Source organism: Juglans regia, chromosome 7 (assembly GCF_001411555.2).
Source record: "Juglans regia cultivar Chandler chromosome 7, Walnut 2.0, whole genome shotgun sequence".
Taxonomy (NCBI): Eukaryota; Viridiplantae; Streptophyta; class Magnoliopsida; order Fagales; family Juglandaceae; genus Juglans; species Juglans regia.
Genome location: NC_049907.1, coordinates 33,946,838 through 33,965,256, shown reverse-complemented (window position 1 = coordinate 33,965,256; position 18,419 = coordinate 33,946,838). Strand labels below are relative to the sequence as shown.

Genomic DNA, 18,419 nt, shown 5'->3' with positions numbered 1-18,419 from the left:
ATTATTTTTTTTTAATTTTTTAATTTTAGTTTATAGTTAGAAAAATAATTATTAGAAAAATTATATAATTTTTTTAATGATTAAAAATTTTAAAAAATATTTTAAAAAATAATAAAATAATAAAAAAATTAAATATAATATAAATAATAAATAAGTAATGAACCGGTTACAAGTATAATTACCCTTATTTTATTTTTACATTAATATTTCTATTTTGAATACTTCTATATATAGTGATAGAATGCGTAAATATCGTATAATTATTTTAAAAAAGAATGAGATTTATTATTAAAAAATTAACTTCTTTTCATGTAGATCTTATATTTATTCATTTTTTTCAAAGCGACTGCAAGACATTTATACACTTACGACTGCCTGTATCATTTCTCTTATATTTTGATGCTCACCCATTTTTATTTAAGAAATAATAATTGTAATCGTGAATATATAAATATCATATAATTATTTTAAAAAATAAATAAATATGAAACTTACAAAAAAAAAATATTAATTTTTAAATAATATTAATTTTTTTAAGACGATTACATAATATCTGTATCATTATTTATTTATTTATTTTATTTGGATTCTTACATAAGAGATGAAAATGATATAATCTACAACGAGATTTAACAGAGAGATGAGCTCCAAAAGCTGAGTGACAACTGGCAGTAGAGATTAGATGATATCCTCGACATCTTCAGCAGCATTATTTGATGGTCTGTCATCATTATCCACACGAGTAAATCGTTAACATTTTGATGGTACGCTTGACTGCAATTGGTCGAAGGGGTTGTTGCTTGTTGGTGAAGATGGTCTCACTTGTGTAATTGGTCTAAATGCTTGTGGGACCGAGGCTTGTGGAAGAATACAAGGAGATTTTTGAACCAAGCAGGCGATGCAACCCAGTAAATCGATCTTACAATTGAGGTGCTGCTTGCTGCACTGGAGAACTCTGCAACCAAACGGTGAAAGAACCATTAGGAGTTAATAGTGTGTGCTGCATGTGTTGCATGAAAGCGAATGAGTATGCAAGCGGTTTCCACTGTTGAATGGCTTAGGTCCATTCAACAGTGGAAAGCTATGCGGGTTCAGCAAAGATTTTTTGACAATACTAAGCCCCATGCATGCGGGCATGGATTTCACTTCTTGTAATCTATTACTGTTATCCGTCAAGGATTTGTAAATATCAAAGAGCTTCATTGCTACATTTAGTGGATAGACAAAATTCAGTTATAGATATCTCACCAGAGGAGTCCCCTTGGCAGCTCTTTCAGCCAAATAGGCACAGGGCTTGAAGAATTCTCCATATATCTTTGACCATTCCTCCAATCTTGAATAAATGTATTTGGATCCGATAGAATCAGCCCAGAACATAATACCTCCCCTGATCAAATGTAACCCCAGCAGGTTTAGCTACAATTTCATGAAGTTGAGCAGGAACTTGCATTAAACCAATGAAGTTTACAAACCTGTAAGGTGGGAAACCCATGCCCATAACGGCAACAACGTCAAGGTCTGCTGCATTGATTACAATACCTTCAGCAAGGACTCGGCAGGCCTCATTCACCACGGGGAAGAATATCATCTCCACAATATCCTTTTCTGTTACCTTCATTAGCTGTTTCCAAGTTCAATTTCAAGAAAAATTAGAAGAGTGAGGGAGGGGGACAGACTCCAAATATAGATGTTATATCGGCAGGTACGTGTGCTAATCTCTGTGTGTGTGTGTGAGAGAGAGAGAGAGGAAGACCTTAGGGTCAATGGTTACTCCAGAAATGCTCCTTGACTTCTCGATATATTTTTCCAATTCAGAATCAGGGCTAGCATTGAGTTCCTCATCATACACATAGAACCCTTTGTGAGTAGTCTCACCTGAGACAGAGTCCATGGCAAACCAAGAAAGTGTTAAAGATCCACACTGACATTTGAATAGATTTAACTCAATAGGTTAATCCCTTTTTCCTTTCAGTTTCAACAACAAACTCATACCTGCTCTCTTGTCCTCCTGTAAAAGTGAGATAAGCATTGACTTATATGTTCGCTCAGGAAAATTCTGAACAAATTGCTTGCCAGTCTCAATTGCAACACCGAGGCCAACCAGATCAGCCAATCTGCATGGATAAAATAGAAACAACAAAGCCAGTTAAGTGAATGCAATTGGATCACATTAAGAGGCAACAACAAGATCAATATTTACTTGTGTCATAATTTTAGGTATGAATTAAAAACCTGAAAGGGCCCATTGGCATTCCGAAGTTGGTAATAGCCCCATCAATCTGATAGAGATCAGTACCACGCTCAACGAGCAAAAGAGCCGCTTGTGTATAAGGGAAGAACATCCTGTTTATGGCATATCCAGGGCCATTTCCAACTACTACTGGAGTTTTCCTCATACTTTTCCCAACATGTATCAAGTCAACAATCACTTGAGGAGACGTCTGCTTAGTGTGAGCAATTTCCAAAATTGGCGTGGCATGAACCGGACTGCATAGAAGCATATAACTAAATGGTTAAGACTTGAGCAAAATGGATTGCAGAAGGGAAAACGACAATGGTAGATCTGGCACTACCTGAAGAAATGAGATCCAACTATACGATCTTTTGACTTTGTCCTATCTGCTGCAATCAGGTTCAAGTCAATTGTGCAATCGCTACTTGCAAATATGCAATGTGGTGGGCAATACTTTTCAAGATCAGCAAAAGTTTGTTGCTTCAAAGAAACATCCTCTGTAACAGCCTGTTCCATGTGTCAAACAACAAATATTGAATCTCTTTTTCACCAGCTTTCTGAATAAACAACAATGATAAAGGCAAACTAAATGGCATTGTGAACTACCTCAATCACCATGTCCACATCTTCAAAGCTTTCATAGTCAAGGACACCATTGAGAAGAGAGATGGTTTTCTCAAACTTCTCACTAGACATTTTCCCTTTCTTCAAACTGCTTTGCAGGTCGGCTGATCAATGAAAAGAAATATTACACAAGAAAATTTTAACTTTTTAGAAACAAAGACCAATTGGAATTTTCTGTCCACAAGAATGGAAGCTATAATATACACACAAAAACAAACAGGAGTTCCTTTTCAGAATTAATAAGAAACTATAATGCAAATATGGGATTCTAGACTCACCTCTGACTCTACCAATCGCAGCCTGCAAGAACTTTTCATCTACTTCTTTAAGGATTACTTTATAATTACTAAGAATTAATGCCGTTGCTATTGCAGAGCCAATTAGTCCTCCACCAACGACAGCAATCTTATTCACTGGTCTTGGAACTAAACCGACATCAGTAACTCCAGGTACCTGTTTAAGGTTATGTAAAGAGGGCTTTTTTAGGAAATTAACCTCAGGACATTGGACTATATATATAGAGAAAAAATAAAAACCTATATGCAAGGTTCTCTTTCTCACTATTTGAGGATGAATCAACTATGCTCTGTCAATAAAAATATATTTTTCAAACCTTTGATGTTCCATTTTGAGCGAAGAAGATATGGACCAAACTCTTGGAAGTGTCAGAATACAGAAGTTCTTGAAAAGCTTCCGCTTCCTGCCAAAATCAGACACAACATCAAGCAGTTGCACTTCACTGTTATACTAAGAAAATATTAGAGACAGATAAGGACCTTCCATAGTCCTGCGAGGGGACCTCGAACTATACCCTCTTCGATAACATCAATGCAAATCAATGGGTGTTTAAGATTGGAAGCCTGTTTCTGGGCCTGAGCTCTGGCAACCTTGAGTAAATCCCTTGCTTCCCCAAGGGGTTCTATCTTGTCGGTCTTGTGAAGAGTGGTAACCCATGGCCTTCTGGAGTCGAAGATATCAAGGGCCCATTGACGTGCAGTTTTTAACAACTCATCAGGTGAAACAATGGCATCCACGAGACCAAAAGTAAAAGCTTCATCCCCTTTGACTAGCTCTGACATCTGTTTGAGCGCACCCCAAGAGGGGATAGAGAATTTGAGAAAAAAAAAATGAATGCGATTTCTGTCGCTAGCTTGCCAAATAAAAAAGGCAAGCAAAAGAAAAGATTAATCAGATCAAGCATACCAGCATCATATCAAGCGCCTTTGAGAGACCAACAAGACGTGGAAGTCTCTGTGTTCCTGAGCCATATCAGTAGCTAGCATGTTAGACGTGCACATATAATAATTCCATAGAATCTCAATAAAAAGAAAATATTTCATTCTTTTTCTCCAAATCCATTTGATGATTTCTTAAAAAAACAAAGAGAGAGATGAACATAAATGATAAAGCACTACAGCCATACCCCCAAGTCCAGGAATTATTCCAAGCGTCAGTTCAGGCAACCCTAATTGCGCAGTTGGAGTTGATATTCTAGCATGGCATGCCTGATAAAACAAAAACATAAAAAAGATTATGTAAAAGAAGTACTTGATAGAGAAGATTCTAGTCCGAAGGAATTGAATTTCGGCACATACCATTGCAATCTCTAATCCTCCACCTATGGTAAGCCCATCAATGGCAGCAACTGAAGGCTTTCTCGCAGCTGAAATTAGACAAAAGCAATTAGCAGTCAAATAACGAACATAGATCGAGTAGTACTGTCTTCGAAGAACAACCCGAAATAACGAGGACAGAGATAAAATCCGGAATATATACGTACCTTCGAAAATGTCAGTGATAACATCTACAGCTAAATAGCCAGGCCTTTGTTCTGTCTCCCCTGAAAACACATAAACGTTGAGACTTCATTCACTTATAAAACAAGCTGGTCGAAGTACTTCGATAAAGCAAAACAAAAAGAAGGGAAAACATACTCGTTCCCTCCTGACATCCTCCAATAGCTGAAACATCAAACCCCCCAGCAAAATTGCCCTTCGCTCCTGTTCCAATTACATGATCATGTATAGGATATTATTAGCTCCAGATCTCAAATAACTTCAGTCATGCACAACAAGGACAAATTGACATATCTCCACACTCACCTGTAATAACAATTGCCTTCACATCATCTCTTCGTAATGCCTCCTCATAACTGTCTTTCATGCTGCGCATCACTGACAGAGAGAGAGAGAGAGAGAGAGAGAGAGAGTTACTTCATCATATCGATTAGTCAAAAAACTCCGATATTCTTAACCGGGAGACAGAACAACATGAGTTCTTTAATTAGCAACCATGCATGGGTTTGTAAACGAAAAGGTTAGCCCTGTAGTATCATTAATCCTACTCGATCGCAAGGTGGTCGATTGAAACATTTCGATCATGAAACAACAATGATCCAGAGCCAAGCAGAATATTTTTTAACTTCTTTCTCTAATTTAGCTTGTGCCTTCTCAATATTTTTAATAAATATTATATATAGGTCTCCTTATATATTTTTATCTCTCCTATTTGACACTCTCAAATTCGAAAAATAAGTTATGAGAACCTTGATTTAAGCACAGATATATTATCCCGTGGTCGTTGCATCGATCCAGTGTTTGTGACAAAAATAAATATCTAATATTTATAATTCTTATGCAAGAGAATTTTAAAATATATCTATAAATGTTTATTTTATTGTAAAAGCTAATGAAATATTATATTTGAAAACTTTTGAATATTTTAGAGCAACTTTAATTAATCATTCCTCTGTCTATCCAATTTATCATTTGCTGAGACGCAAATTGTAAAGACGCAAGCAATTGATCACTTGGCCGGTAAGTAAATGCCTTTTTTTTTTTTTTTTTAAAGAAAAAAAAGAAGAAGATGTATTAGTACTGCTAGCTACAAGTATCCGGATTTTGGGAGCTTTTACAAATTTCATGGTAGAATGGTTAGTCTCATTTAAATAATGAGATGAAATGAGATGGTTTTAAATCTCGTTTATTTTCATAACTACTCTTAATTTATCTCATCTCATCTAATTATTATAATTTTTTTAAATTTTCATATAAAATAAAATAAACAATTCAATTGTTTCAAATTTTAAAATAAAAATAATCTTAAAAAAATATATTCTAATAATATTTTATTTAACTTTTAACTTTAATCTCAACTCTATCTTATCTCATCTGTAAAAAAAAAATGAGATAAAAGTTAAAAGTTGAATATAATATTTTTATAATATTATTATTATTTTAAAATTATAATAATAAAATAAAATGAAATTATTTCTATCCAAACGGTTAAATGAGTTTGTTTAATTTACATCCTTTGTAAAAGTGGTGGAACCCGTTGGTCAGACTATGATTATATAAAATAAATAAATAGATAACTTTAATGATGGATAATAATAAATAAAAACCAACTACTTCGTGATATTAATGGTGGCAACAAAGAGTGATTAAAATTAAACAACATCGATCCCACCATGCAAGCCGCCTGCGATCAATCCATTCTTTGACCAAAGTTATCACATGCGATGGTACGTTCGAGTGCCGTTTCTGGTCACTCTGTGGTGGCACAGGTCAAATTGTCTGTGGTGGAAGCACCCTCGATGGTCGTGTCTTTTCATTCTTTTTTCAAAAATACTTTAATTCAATTCGAAATTTAAAAAATATTTCGAATGATTTTTTTATTTAATAATTAAAAAAGTATTTTTTTGAATAATATTATGAATTTTTTATTTTTTAAAAATATTTATAATAATTAAAAAAATACATGAAAAAAATAAAATAAAATAAACTATTCCATAAAGTGATTCCGACTATTTCTTCAATAGCTATAACAGAACTATTCGTTTTTTAAACATTAATACTATTTGTCTACAGATTTTTTTTTTTTAAATATATAATTGAAGACTTTTTACATGTCTTGACAAAAAAGCATGTAAATTTTCTCGACACCCAGATTTTCCTGCATGTATGAATATTGACTAGTAAACTGGTAAATGGGATCAAGAAGAAAAGTATCATCTAATTTATAAGCAGATGATCAGAGAATTTTAAAGGAAATTAAGCTGATATTATATGGTTGCATGGTCATGTACAGCCACTATATACCCACCCGGCCATCACCGGTTGTCATCTCCGTCGAAACAAGTTATACATGAATATCTATTCCGGCCCATAATAAATCCATGAAAATGTTTTTGACAAAACAAAGACTCGAAAAAAAAAATCTATATATATATATATACACACGCGTAAATGATTTTTCTTTTCATATGTACGTGTGGCCGGCCGGTAATCAAAGGCAAATTGAAATTTCACCTCCATTGAAGCCGGCAGATCAGAGTCTCAGCATAATTAATCCATGAATATATTTGTGAAAAAAAAAACGCAAAAAATGGCATAATATATATATTATATATATATATATATATTTTATATATAGTAGATATGTATGCTTTAGACCTGATAATTTGTAGGGGAAAAAAAGTACCATCAAAGGAGAGGGAATTAACAGGAGGGTTGATAATGGTTATGAGAGCAACCCCATCAGCTCCCACCTCCATCGCTATTCTTCCATATGCAGTACTGCTACCCATTATATGTATATATATGTCTCTGCTGCTTCTCTTCTCTGCTTCACGATCTCTCTCTGTCTGTCTGTCTGTCTCTCTCTCTCAATATGCGCAGAGAAATGAAGCTAGCTAATACTTATGGGAGGTCTTAGCTTTGAGCGGTTGGCTTTTATAATCTGGATGCCTGGCGGAGTGGTGTGCGAGTCTAACTGAGCATGCCGAGAGTGACGTTGGAGTTTTGTAAGACTGGTTTGGCTATATTCACGAGATATTTTATTAAAAATTGTATAAAAGATTGTTATAATATATTTTTTATTTTAAAATTTAAAAAAATTAAATTATTTATTATATTTTATATAAAAATTTAAAATAATTATAATAATTATAAAAATTAAATAAAATAATTTGATTTTATTAACCAAACCAACCCTAAATTCTAACAAGGAAGCAAAATTAAAAATTAATATGTAATTTCTGCAATGAATTGATGAATTCTATGGAGAGTGAAGTAATGAGGGTCCCATTAACGGAGGAATATTGCTGCATATAAAATAATTGAATAGAGCTTGGAATTCTTCTCCTTTAATTAATTTATTAATGGAAAATAAAACTTTTAACAAACACATTATCCCCACTACATGAACAATTATCAACTAGATAGTCATGTTGAATCGAATGATTGATACTATTTGTATTATGACTTGTGATAATTGACTGAGTGTATTATATATATATATATATATAATGCATTTAGTTATTTTCTTAAAGTAACTAATACTTTATCTTAATTTGTATTTTTAGTTTTAGATTTTTTTTTTATATAGAAAATTAATTCACATGGTAAGAAATTAATTCATATATTGCCTCGTTTGTTTTTGTAAATGAGATGAGTTGAGATTAAAGTTAAAAAGTTGAATAAAATATTATTACAATATATTTTTTTAATAATATTTTTGTTTTGAGATTTAAAAAAATTAAATTATTTATTTTATTTTATATGAGAATTTAAAAAAATTATAATGACTAAATTAAATGAGTTGAGAAGTTTCTTAAAAATAAACGAGATCGTATAAGCATGATTATTGATCAATTAGATGATCGAAATTTTAAACCTCGATGTATTGACCACTCGGAAAGGGAAGTTACAAGGTTTTCCATTTGATTTCGAGTGATCAGGTCTTAATTTCCTGTATTTTTCGTCCATAGACTTTATGCTTATTTTCGCTACATGACTAGCTAGCTAGATCATTCAAAACTAGGCCATTGACCGCGCTCACACACACACACACATATATATATATATATATATATATATATATATATACAGTGGTTTTTACCGCGCGCTGATTAGCTTAAAAGGACGTTGACTCGTTGGATAATTCTATTTTTGCAGCTACGTACGTACGAGCCATGCTAGCAGACTTCATTTTATGGCCGGGATTGAAAGTCAGTTATTTGAAGTTTCGATGTCGTTATTATACGCAGGCATGCACGTGCTTGACTTTGTTTCTTTTTTTTTTGGGTGAATCAGCTTAATTACGTTGGATATATAGATAAACGTACGTGCACTTTGAAGTTTGAACAGTTAACGTCTGGGTTGGCGGCCATACAGATCGATCAAGGTCTAAGCTGTTGACGCTATTGATCAGTACTTGTATTAATTCTTCACGCAAATTACAAGTTCGATCGTCATGCGGGCTCTAACGCATGCATATACATATATATATATATATACATATATGTATGTATGTATTGGTTTTTACCGCGCGCTGATTAGCTTAAACTTGGTAGGTCCATAATACGAGTCGTTTAATTTAAAAAAGAAAAAGAAAAAGAAAAAAAAGGAGTGCATGCACTAAAAAGGCGTTGAATATGGCATATGATGCATGCATGCAAGTAATTATTTAAATTTCGTTGATCGCTGCTTCCAATTTTATTTTCTTTTACTTTATCGCCTGATGTATTTGGCGTAGTACTAGATAATTTCTAAATCGTCGGCTACTTTTAGCCCTTGATTATTCTCGATAACATTTTCAGCCCAACAAATTGTCATTGTAAATGATGTATTTTACGTCACTAATTATACGAATGCTTTGTGATAATAAAGGGGCGGCACTGATTGCTATGGGGACACTCTGATACTTAAGTCAGAGATATAATATGAGAGTAAGTATATAAAGTAGTGAAATAATCAAGTTGAGTGTTTGTTACCTCTTGTAGGCTATTTATAAATATTATTTCCTTGTGAACCATGTTTCCTTTTAGGAGTCTGAGCCTCTTTCCTCTTAAGAATATGAGTCACCTCTCTTTTAGGAATCTGATTTATTTTCTTTTTAGGAGTCTGTGTCCCTTCTTGACTTGATCTCTTAGCTAAAATTGTGGGGGCCCAAATATCCATTCTAGTTACTCCACTGATTTTCTTTGTGCTGGCACATGGAAAATCACTATAAAAAAACAGATATTTGTGATCAATTTTTTACAATGAAAATGACTATTTGCGACGAAAACAGTCTCATTTTAGTTCGAAATAGTCATTTCGCTAGAAATAATTGGTTGCAACTAATCAATTTTATTGTAGTGAATTAAATACTTTTCATTCTCTGCACCTGCCTTTTACCTTGCTGGCTTGTGGGCGATTGCTTGCTTTTGTTCTCCTCTACCCCGCTGAGGGTCTATACTGGTTAGTGTATGTGTGTCTCCACACTCTTGTGAAGCCTTAGGAGACCTTGAGAGTTTTCAAGTCAATAATCTGCAGAATAAATTTTGAAAATTGGTATCTAGTTTCCTATGTGATCCCAAATTTTTGTCTGTTTTGTGCTAAGTGGTGAAGAGCTCAGTTTAGAGAGATAGGCGAGAGAAGTACTCGACCATATTAGTTGTGAGCGCAGAGCTCAATTTTGAGTTTGTTTATTTGTGTGAATGTTAGCCTGAAAGATTGTTTATTGTCAACAAAGAATGACCGTTTTTCTTTATTGGTTTTTGGTATATGTTTTTGTGACCTTTTTGCTTTTCTTGGTAGTAGTGGATCTTTTGTCCATTGGTGTAAATTGTTGTTGTTCTTACTTTGTTGTTGGTGTTTGTAGTAGTAACACACGTTTAAGTGGTCAGGGAACCTGTCGACTCCCTAACCCCACATTAGGTATTTGTCATGCCTGTCAACTTGTTCTTAAAGGAAACCAAGACGATGCGGTTGTGGAGCTCGGTGGCTCATTCCAAAAGGTAACTCGTTCGCGACGATTGTGATGTGAGCATAAACACTCAGCGCTTGCTGGTGAAGATCAGTACGAGGTTCGTGGGGTCTACTGACCTCCACGCCCTTTCTGGATACACTGCGAGTGTGTAACTCAACTTTTGGTGGCTGACTGCTGAGTACACTGCAAATATATAACTCAACCTTTGGTGGCTAACTACTGAGTACACCGCGAGTATGTAGCTCGACCTTTGGTGACTAACTACTGAGAGGGTTATGGGGTCTTTTGATCTCCACGCTCTTTTTGGTTGCACCTCGAATATGTAACTCAACTCTTTTGGTGGTTGACTACTGAGTGTACCGCAAGTATGTAACTCAACCTTTGGTGGCTAACTGTTGAGAGGATCGTGGGGTCTTTTGACCTCCACACCATTTTTTATTGTACCGCGAGTATGTAACTTGACTTTTGGTGGCTGACTGTTGAGTGCACCGCGAGTATATAACTCAACTTTTGGTGGCTAACTGCTGAGAGGGCTGTGGGGTTTTTTGAACTCCACGCCCTTTTTGATTGCACCGCGAGTATGTAACTCGAATTTTGGTGGCTGACTGTTGAGTGCACCGCGAGTATGTAACTCGACCTTTGGTGGATAACTGTTGAGAGGGTCGTGAGGTCTTTTGACCTCCACACCCTTTTTCATTGCACCGCAAGTATGTAACTCAACTTTTGGTGGCTGACTGCTTAGTGCACAACGAGTATGTAACTCGACTTTTGGTGGCTAACTGCTGATAGGGTTGTAGGGTCTTTTGACCTCCACGCCTTTTTTTATTACACCGCGAGTATGTAACTCAACTTTTGGTGGCTGACTGCTGAGTGCACCGCGAGTATGTAACTTGACCTTTGGTGGCTAACTGCTGAGAGGATCAAGGAGTCTTTTGACCACCACACCATTTTTGGTTGCACCACGTCCTAAGAAATTCTGTTAGAACCCTAAGGAAAGTAGCCCATGGCCGAGCAACCCATGTCGGGGACATGCCAAGACCAGCCCCTGACACTGACACTGCCATTGACATACCTGGACAGTCCCACAACCAGCCTACATGCATGCCAAGGCTCATGCCTTGACACGCAAGAGGTGCCCAACGAGGCTATTGGCCGCGCGCTACCCAGAAACCGCATACCTATGCACATGCCTAGCGAGGTTAGTGACCGCATGCAGCCCAGCGTGCGGCCCAGCATGCGCACGCCCATGTGCATGCTCTTGCACACGCCATGCCAGTGCCCAGGTCCCTGCCTGAGCCATGGCGTGTAGCACGCAGACAATGTTAATGCCTAGGCCCATGCCTGGGCCATGCAATGCCATCAGCAGCAGCCTGCCCACGCCCAGGCTCCTGCCTCGGCTATGCCCGGCCAACACCACCACCAGTAGGCCAATGCCCAACCCCCCTAACCAGGGCCGTGCCATGCCAACCTAGTCTAAGTTAGGCCAGCCAGCATAGGGCCCATGTCGTGGGCCAACCTAGGCCACCATGAGCCAAGGCCTGCCAAGGGCCACATGGGGCCCACCTGAGCCATCAGTTACAAGGAACTACTTTAAAGTTTTCTCTTATGATTTTGTTATAAATAAGGCATTTAGCCATTTCATTTTCACCTTTTGATAATTTGCTTTGTGGAGACTATTATTGTTCTTGAAGTCCTTTTCGGTGCCTTTACACTTGGACTCTTTTGGGTACAGTTCGTGAATCCCAAAGAGAGAATTACATCTTATAATTTTTGAATAGGTGTGATTCAAGTTTTCCAATCGTATGAGTATTATTTATTCATTTTCTTGTCTTCCATTGATCATTCTTAGTTTACTTGAATTGTTCTTGCATTGTTCTTATATTTTCTTGAGTTTTCTCACCAAACAAACATCATCAATCCATTCCCACGTCCAAGCCAATATCCCATATCTCCACTTATCATAATTAGCCGTCTTCCATCTCCCACAAGCTCGACCAGAAACCACAAAAGTTCCCATAAGGTAATTCCTTTATTTTAGGAATCCTTGACTTCATCCAAATCCAATCCCTTGATTTAAAGAATTTCCATTCCATCTTCAATCCATTAAATCTCTCTATCCCTACATTACCTCAAGTCAACCAAGACTTACCATATTTGCCAACACCGAATCCCTATCTTTCATAAATAGATTCCTATCATTTAGGAATCTTTCCTTCTTCACCTCCAATCCGTCCAAACCATATCCAAACCCCAAATCACTCCAACCCTAATCCCATTAATCTAAACCATGTCAACCCTAGTTGCCCTAGCATCTGAAACCCTAACCTCACCTCACTCATTCAACCCTAGTCCATCTCCATTCAGCACCAATCTCAAGGACAAGCACAAGTCGTGCCACATTGCATCATCATTCATCAAAACACTTAGATCACCCGATTGCATCATCATCATCATCATCATCATCATCACTTCCATCACTTAAACATTAAATCTTATCAACCTAGGGACCGTCCATTGCCACAGAAGTAAGGCCAAGCAAGTTGGCAAGGCCCACTCAGTCATCACGATCATCAAGGTGAGTTCGTAGACCTTAGTGTTTAGGGACTAGATTGAGGTCCCTAACAAGTTCTCACGAAAAGCAAAATAGGTAAGTGTCATATAAATTACAAGTTTGAAATTTGTAAACCTGATCCATCTCGCTAAAGTGTGGTGAAGGCTAGTGATATATGGGCGATGCCCGTGGGTAGCCATGCCTTGGCATGGGCAATGACATATGCTTTCCACGAAGACCTTGGTCTGGTTGCATGGTGGAGGTGTTGGTTTTGTTGCTCATCAAGAGGTATTGGTCTGGTTACTCGCCCAAGGCGTTGTTCTTGTTACTCCTAGATGGGCATGGGTCTTGTTGCTCACCAATGGGCATTAGCCTTGTTGCTCGCCAAGGGGTGTGGGTCTTGTTTGGTAGTAATGAAATTGCTTTCATTTTCCGCCAAGAGATGCTACCCATCATGAATGTAGCTAGCAACCTGAGATATTATCTGCACTTGTGTGGATCTAGCGAAGTGTTGCTCACCATGGGTGTGGCAAAATGCACTACTGTTGTGTTGGCCACGGTGTTGCAGTGGAGTTATGGTTTCGACCTGTTGGGTGCAGCGGTTTAGGGCTTGTTGGGGGTCATGCAGTATGCCTCTAGCATTCTTTTTTTTTTCATGCTCGCTTTTGGATCCACCTCCTTCCTGATCTCTTCTAGTAAGTCTAGTTGCTATTCGGCTTCACTTCTTGCCTTCTCGGCCCCAAGAGAGTCTGCAACGTGTCTTTAGCATTCACAAAATTGTTTGCTCGATCTATGAACTCCCTTAAGGTGGATGGAGTTCTCTTGGCTAACTCAGGCATGAACGGGCTTCGAGGCCAAATGCCCTCTAAGAGAGCGGCCAATGTGATCTTCTCATCTTAGTCATCCATAGTGAGCCTTTCTTCGTTGAAACACATCAAATAGGCTTTCAAGCTTTCTCCCTCTTTTTGTTTTATGGTTAGCATATAGGCGGTTGGTCTACACCGCATTCTACTTATCATAAACTATGTAAGGAACTGTTTTGCCATCTCCTCAAAATTGCTGATGGATTCAGGTCATAGGGTCTCAAACCAGCCCCATGCTATCCCTTTCAACGTCAATGGGAAAGCACGACAAGCTAATTCCCCGGGGAAGTTGTGAAGGGTCATATGTACCTTGAAATTTTCAAGGTGATCAATAGGGACCTTGGATCCGTCGTACAAGTCGATTTGCGACACTTTGAATTTGGACGGTAGGGGTACCACCATGACTTCCTCCCTGCAAGGAAGATTTTTACGAGTAAGCAGCCGCTCCACATAAGAGGAACCACCCATCCTCTTCGCCATCTCCTCATACTTGTCAACCAGACTGCGCAGTTCATCATGCAGCCTTTTTTTCTCTATCTCTTCGATGTTTACGCCTTTTGCACTATGCGCATCTCCTTCGATTTGCCTGTTTTGGATAGGAAGGGGGCCGTCTTTTCCTGTTTCAATTCTTCGTTCTCTTTTTACAGTTACTCGACAACTGTTATCACCGGCTTCAGTTTTTCCTCAGCTTCTAACAATCTCGTTTCTATATCCGCCATGCTTGCTTCTGGATCATGGTTTGCGTGTGATCGGGTAATGGTTGGCATGTAAAAATCACGTTGAATTCTGTAGAGATTCCTCAGACGGCACCACTGTAAAGGACGTGTTTAACACCACCAACCACACGGATGACATGCAATAATAAAGGACGGCACTGGTTGCCCTAGGGACAGTCCGATACTTAAGTCAAAGATAATATAAGAGTAAGTGTATAATGTAGTGAAATAATCAAGTTGAGTGTTTGTTACCTCCTTTTGGCTATTTATAGAGGTGATTTTCTGATGAAGTCTTTTCCTTTTAGGAGTATGAGCCAAACTCTCTCATCTTAGGAATCTGAGTCACCTCCCACTTAAAAGTCCGAGTCCTTTTTTTTTTTAGGAATCTGAGTCTCTTCTTGACTCTATCTCTTAATTAAAACTATAGACCCCAATATCCCTTACAGCCATGGAAATTAAGTGCCGATCGATCGATCGATCTATCTAGCTAGCCAGCTGGCCAGGGAGATCAGGAATATTTGTGGACCAACTAGCACTACGGTAGAACTGATCATAATCTGATGATCCTGCATTAACTAACGGGGCATGACTTCATGATCCAACTACATGTAGTTGGATGAAGTGCTTGGCACATTTGGGTTCCATGAAAAACAAAATGTTTGCTACTTGTTGAGTCAATAGTCGTTAGATAATTAATTTATGATATTATCTCACATTCTTTCTATAGAATTAATTTGTGAATAGGCCGGCTGGACGTCGATTCGTTGGATAAATCTATTTTTGCAGCTACGAGCCATGCTAGCCGGCTTCATTTTATATATGGCCCGGATTGAAGTCAGTTATTTGAATTTTCAATGTCCTTATATTGTACGCAGGCGTGCTTGACTTTGTCTCTTTTCTTTTTTGGTTATATAGACGTACGTACACTTTCAACAGTGAATATACTCAATGCACTTGGAGTTATTTTAATTTAAAAGAAATATATAGAATTATATATACCACTCTTAGTACCTCTTCATCCCCTTAATTCCAAAGCTTAAAAGCCATTTTCATGGAGTTTTTCTTTGTATATCTTTATTATGGAGAAATTATACTTGCAGTCGTAAGTGTGTTAGTACTATGCAGTCACTTTAAAAAAAATAAATAAATATGAGATCCTAATGAAAAGAAATTAATTTTTTATGAGTAGACCTCACTCTTTTTCAAAGTGATTGTATGGTATTTACGCATTCTACGACTGTATATAACATCACTCTTTATCATGTAATAGAGAAATGTATCAAACGAGTAACACATGACTTTTTTTTTTTTTTTTTGACAAGTCAAAACGAGTAACACACTAAATCACTAAATTCCCAAACTAGAATCAAAGAAGCCAAGACTAAGGGCAGGTTTGGGGGGTGGGATGAGACATAAAATTTTCATCTCATCTAACCTCATTATTACACCTTTTTCAAATCCTCATATAAAATATAATAAATAATTTAATTTTTTTAAATTTCAATTCAACTTTTTTAAATCTTAATATAATAATAATATAAAAAAATAATATTTTAAATATTAAAATAAAATATAAAATTTTCATCTCACCTTCCAAACCTATCATAAAGTAGAAATAACAATCTCCACAAAATAATAATAATAAATCGGGTCATCGTTCAAAAGTGGCGCATTTACGTAAAAGACCACCTTCACTGCCATACCAACCCACTTATACATTGAGTCCACCACGATGTGTCTGTCCATATCGATAAAGCACTTTAATAATCGTTTCTTTAATTATTAAATAAAAAATCACTTTCATCGATACAGCGTACTCGTTCAAATAACTTTTTCCGCCAATTAAACAGTCCCACGTTCGTGTTGACCAGATGATCTTTCTTGACCGGTTTCTTCTGAGTCAAACATTTAATAGTAATGATATATATATATAAAATATATTGTATAATATATATTATATAATAATGTTATAAAATGAGAATATTTCTTTTGTAAAATAATATTATTATTATAAAATATTTTATAAAAATATTTTTTATTAAAAATAAAATTATGTAAAATATTATAAAAAATATTATGTGTAAATTATTTTCTAAAAAATTTAATGAAAGCTGTCCTTTTCTATACGGTATCAAGTGTTCGCTTGAAGCCAAATTTAAAATATTTTAGGATATTTTGAACGAAGCAGAGAAAAAATTTGATGTTTTATTGATTTTTTTTAAATAAAAGAGAAAATTTAAGAATATTATCAATTAAAAAATTATTTGAACATATTTTTTCAATATTATTTTTATTTTAAGATTTGAAAATTTATATTTTTTTTTTGTTTTGTTTGAAAATTTTAAAAAAGTTGTGGTAATAATTAGATAAAAAAAAGTTAAAAATTTGAAATTAAAAATTTTTTTGTGTTTAGTAATATTGTTTGGAAATATAATATTTAAAAATATCTAAAAATACTTAAGAATGGTTGTATTGACAAACATACCCTCGTTTGCTACATCTTAACTCAAGTAATTGTATGTTAATTCTTTTTTCGTCGCTTTTCTAAAAGACACTACTAAGGTCTCGTTTATTTTCATAATTATTTTCGTCTCATTTTATCTAATTTAATCATTACAACTTTACTAAATTTTCACACAAAATAAAATAAGAAATTCAAAATTTTCAAATTTCAAAACAAAATAATATTAAAAAAATATATTCTAATAATATTTTATTCCATTTTGAACTTTTATCTCAACTTATCTCATCTCATTTTATTTCATATGTGAAAACAAACAGCCTAAGACAGTAGTAATCTTGACTATTGAAGTACAATCAAATGCCCTAAACCAAGCGATATGAAGTACAATCATTATTGGCCATGGGTTGGGCTCTCTTTGTGCTGGACTGGACCTCTCGGTCATGATATGGGTTTTAGTCGTTTGATAAGGGCCCAGGTCCATTTCAGGGGTTAACCGATCGGGATGTCCTCTCCAGTTACCCAGCGAAATCTCATTGCGTGTGGCGTGATGGGACTTGATTACTAGGTGTCGTTTCTTTCTTCGAGGTGTGTCAATGTGCCACTTCGTTTCCTCTACTTGGGTACATCAACCGTTACTTAATTTCAACTCCTATTATTTCCCATTTTTCCTCTTCTTTTGCTCTCCCGTCACGTTTTCTTGCCTTCCTCTTCTTCCCTTGAGTTCTTGCATTTTTCTTCTTTGGGTTCTTGCCTCTTGTGTTTCTTGTGATTTCCTTCACCCTTCCATGGCTTCCTCTTCTTCCAAGGGTAAGCTAGTGGTGGTTGCTCCAGACTATTCTTCACCCCGCGACTCCCCTCCCCGAATTGTTGTTGCTCTGCCGACTTCCATTTTTGTGGGTTCTCGCTGGTCCTCCGTCATCACTTCGCGTGAGTTGGAGAATGCCCGGAATAACTTCAACATCCCTGATTCCTTTGAGTTGAAAGCTCATGCTCCCAACCAGAAACTTATCGACGCTAAAGGTATGGTTGTCTCTGTTGCCCTTTATCTTGCTATATTTACCATAGGGCTTCGATTGCCTTTTGTTTACCCATTTCGCGATGTGTTAGACGTCTTAGGGCTTGCTTTGACTCAGTTGGTGCCCAATGCTTGGAGAATCTTGATGGCCTGATGCGTTTTGTGGCAACGGGTGCTAGAACCTGTGGGCGATGAATA

At 36.3% G+C, this 18,419-nt stretch overlaps 1 protein-coding gene across 1 annotated transcript; it reads right to left on the bottom strand.

The window, feature by feature from the left end:
* Nucleotides 1-545: 545 nt before the first annotated feature.
* On the bottom strand, nt 546-7,540 carry LOC108987297 (glyoxysomal fatty acid beta-oxidation multifunctional protein MFP-a-like). Its single transcript, XM_018960184.2, has 18 exons — nt 7,340-7,540; nt 4,960-5,031; nt 4,792-4,857; nt 4,638-4,697; nt 4,453-4,520; nt 4,281-4,362; nt 4,061-4,116; nt 3,634-3,936; nt 3,471-3,557; nt 3,136-3,310; nt 2,840-2,961; nt 2,574-2,740; nt 2,233-2,487; nt 1,993-2,114; nt 1,754-1,875; nt 1,473-1,621; nt 1,249-1,387; nt 546-955 (listed from the first exon to the last, which is right to left on the bottom strand). Exons 1-18 carry the CDS (start codon nt 7,443-7,445, stop codon nt 920-922), a joined length of 2,187 nt encoding a protein of 728 aa, XP_018815729.2. The 5' UTR covers nt 7,446-7,540; the 3' UTR covers nt 546-919.
* Nucleotides 7,541-18,419: the final 10,879 nt, after the last annotated feature.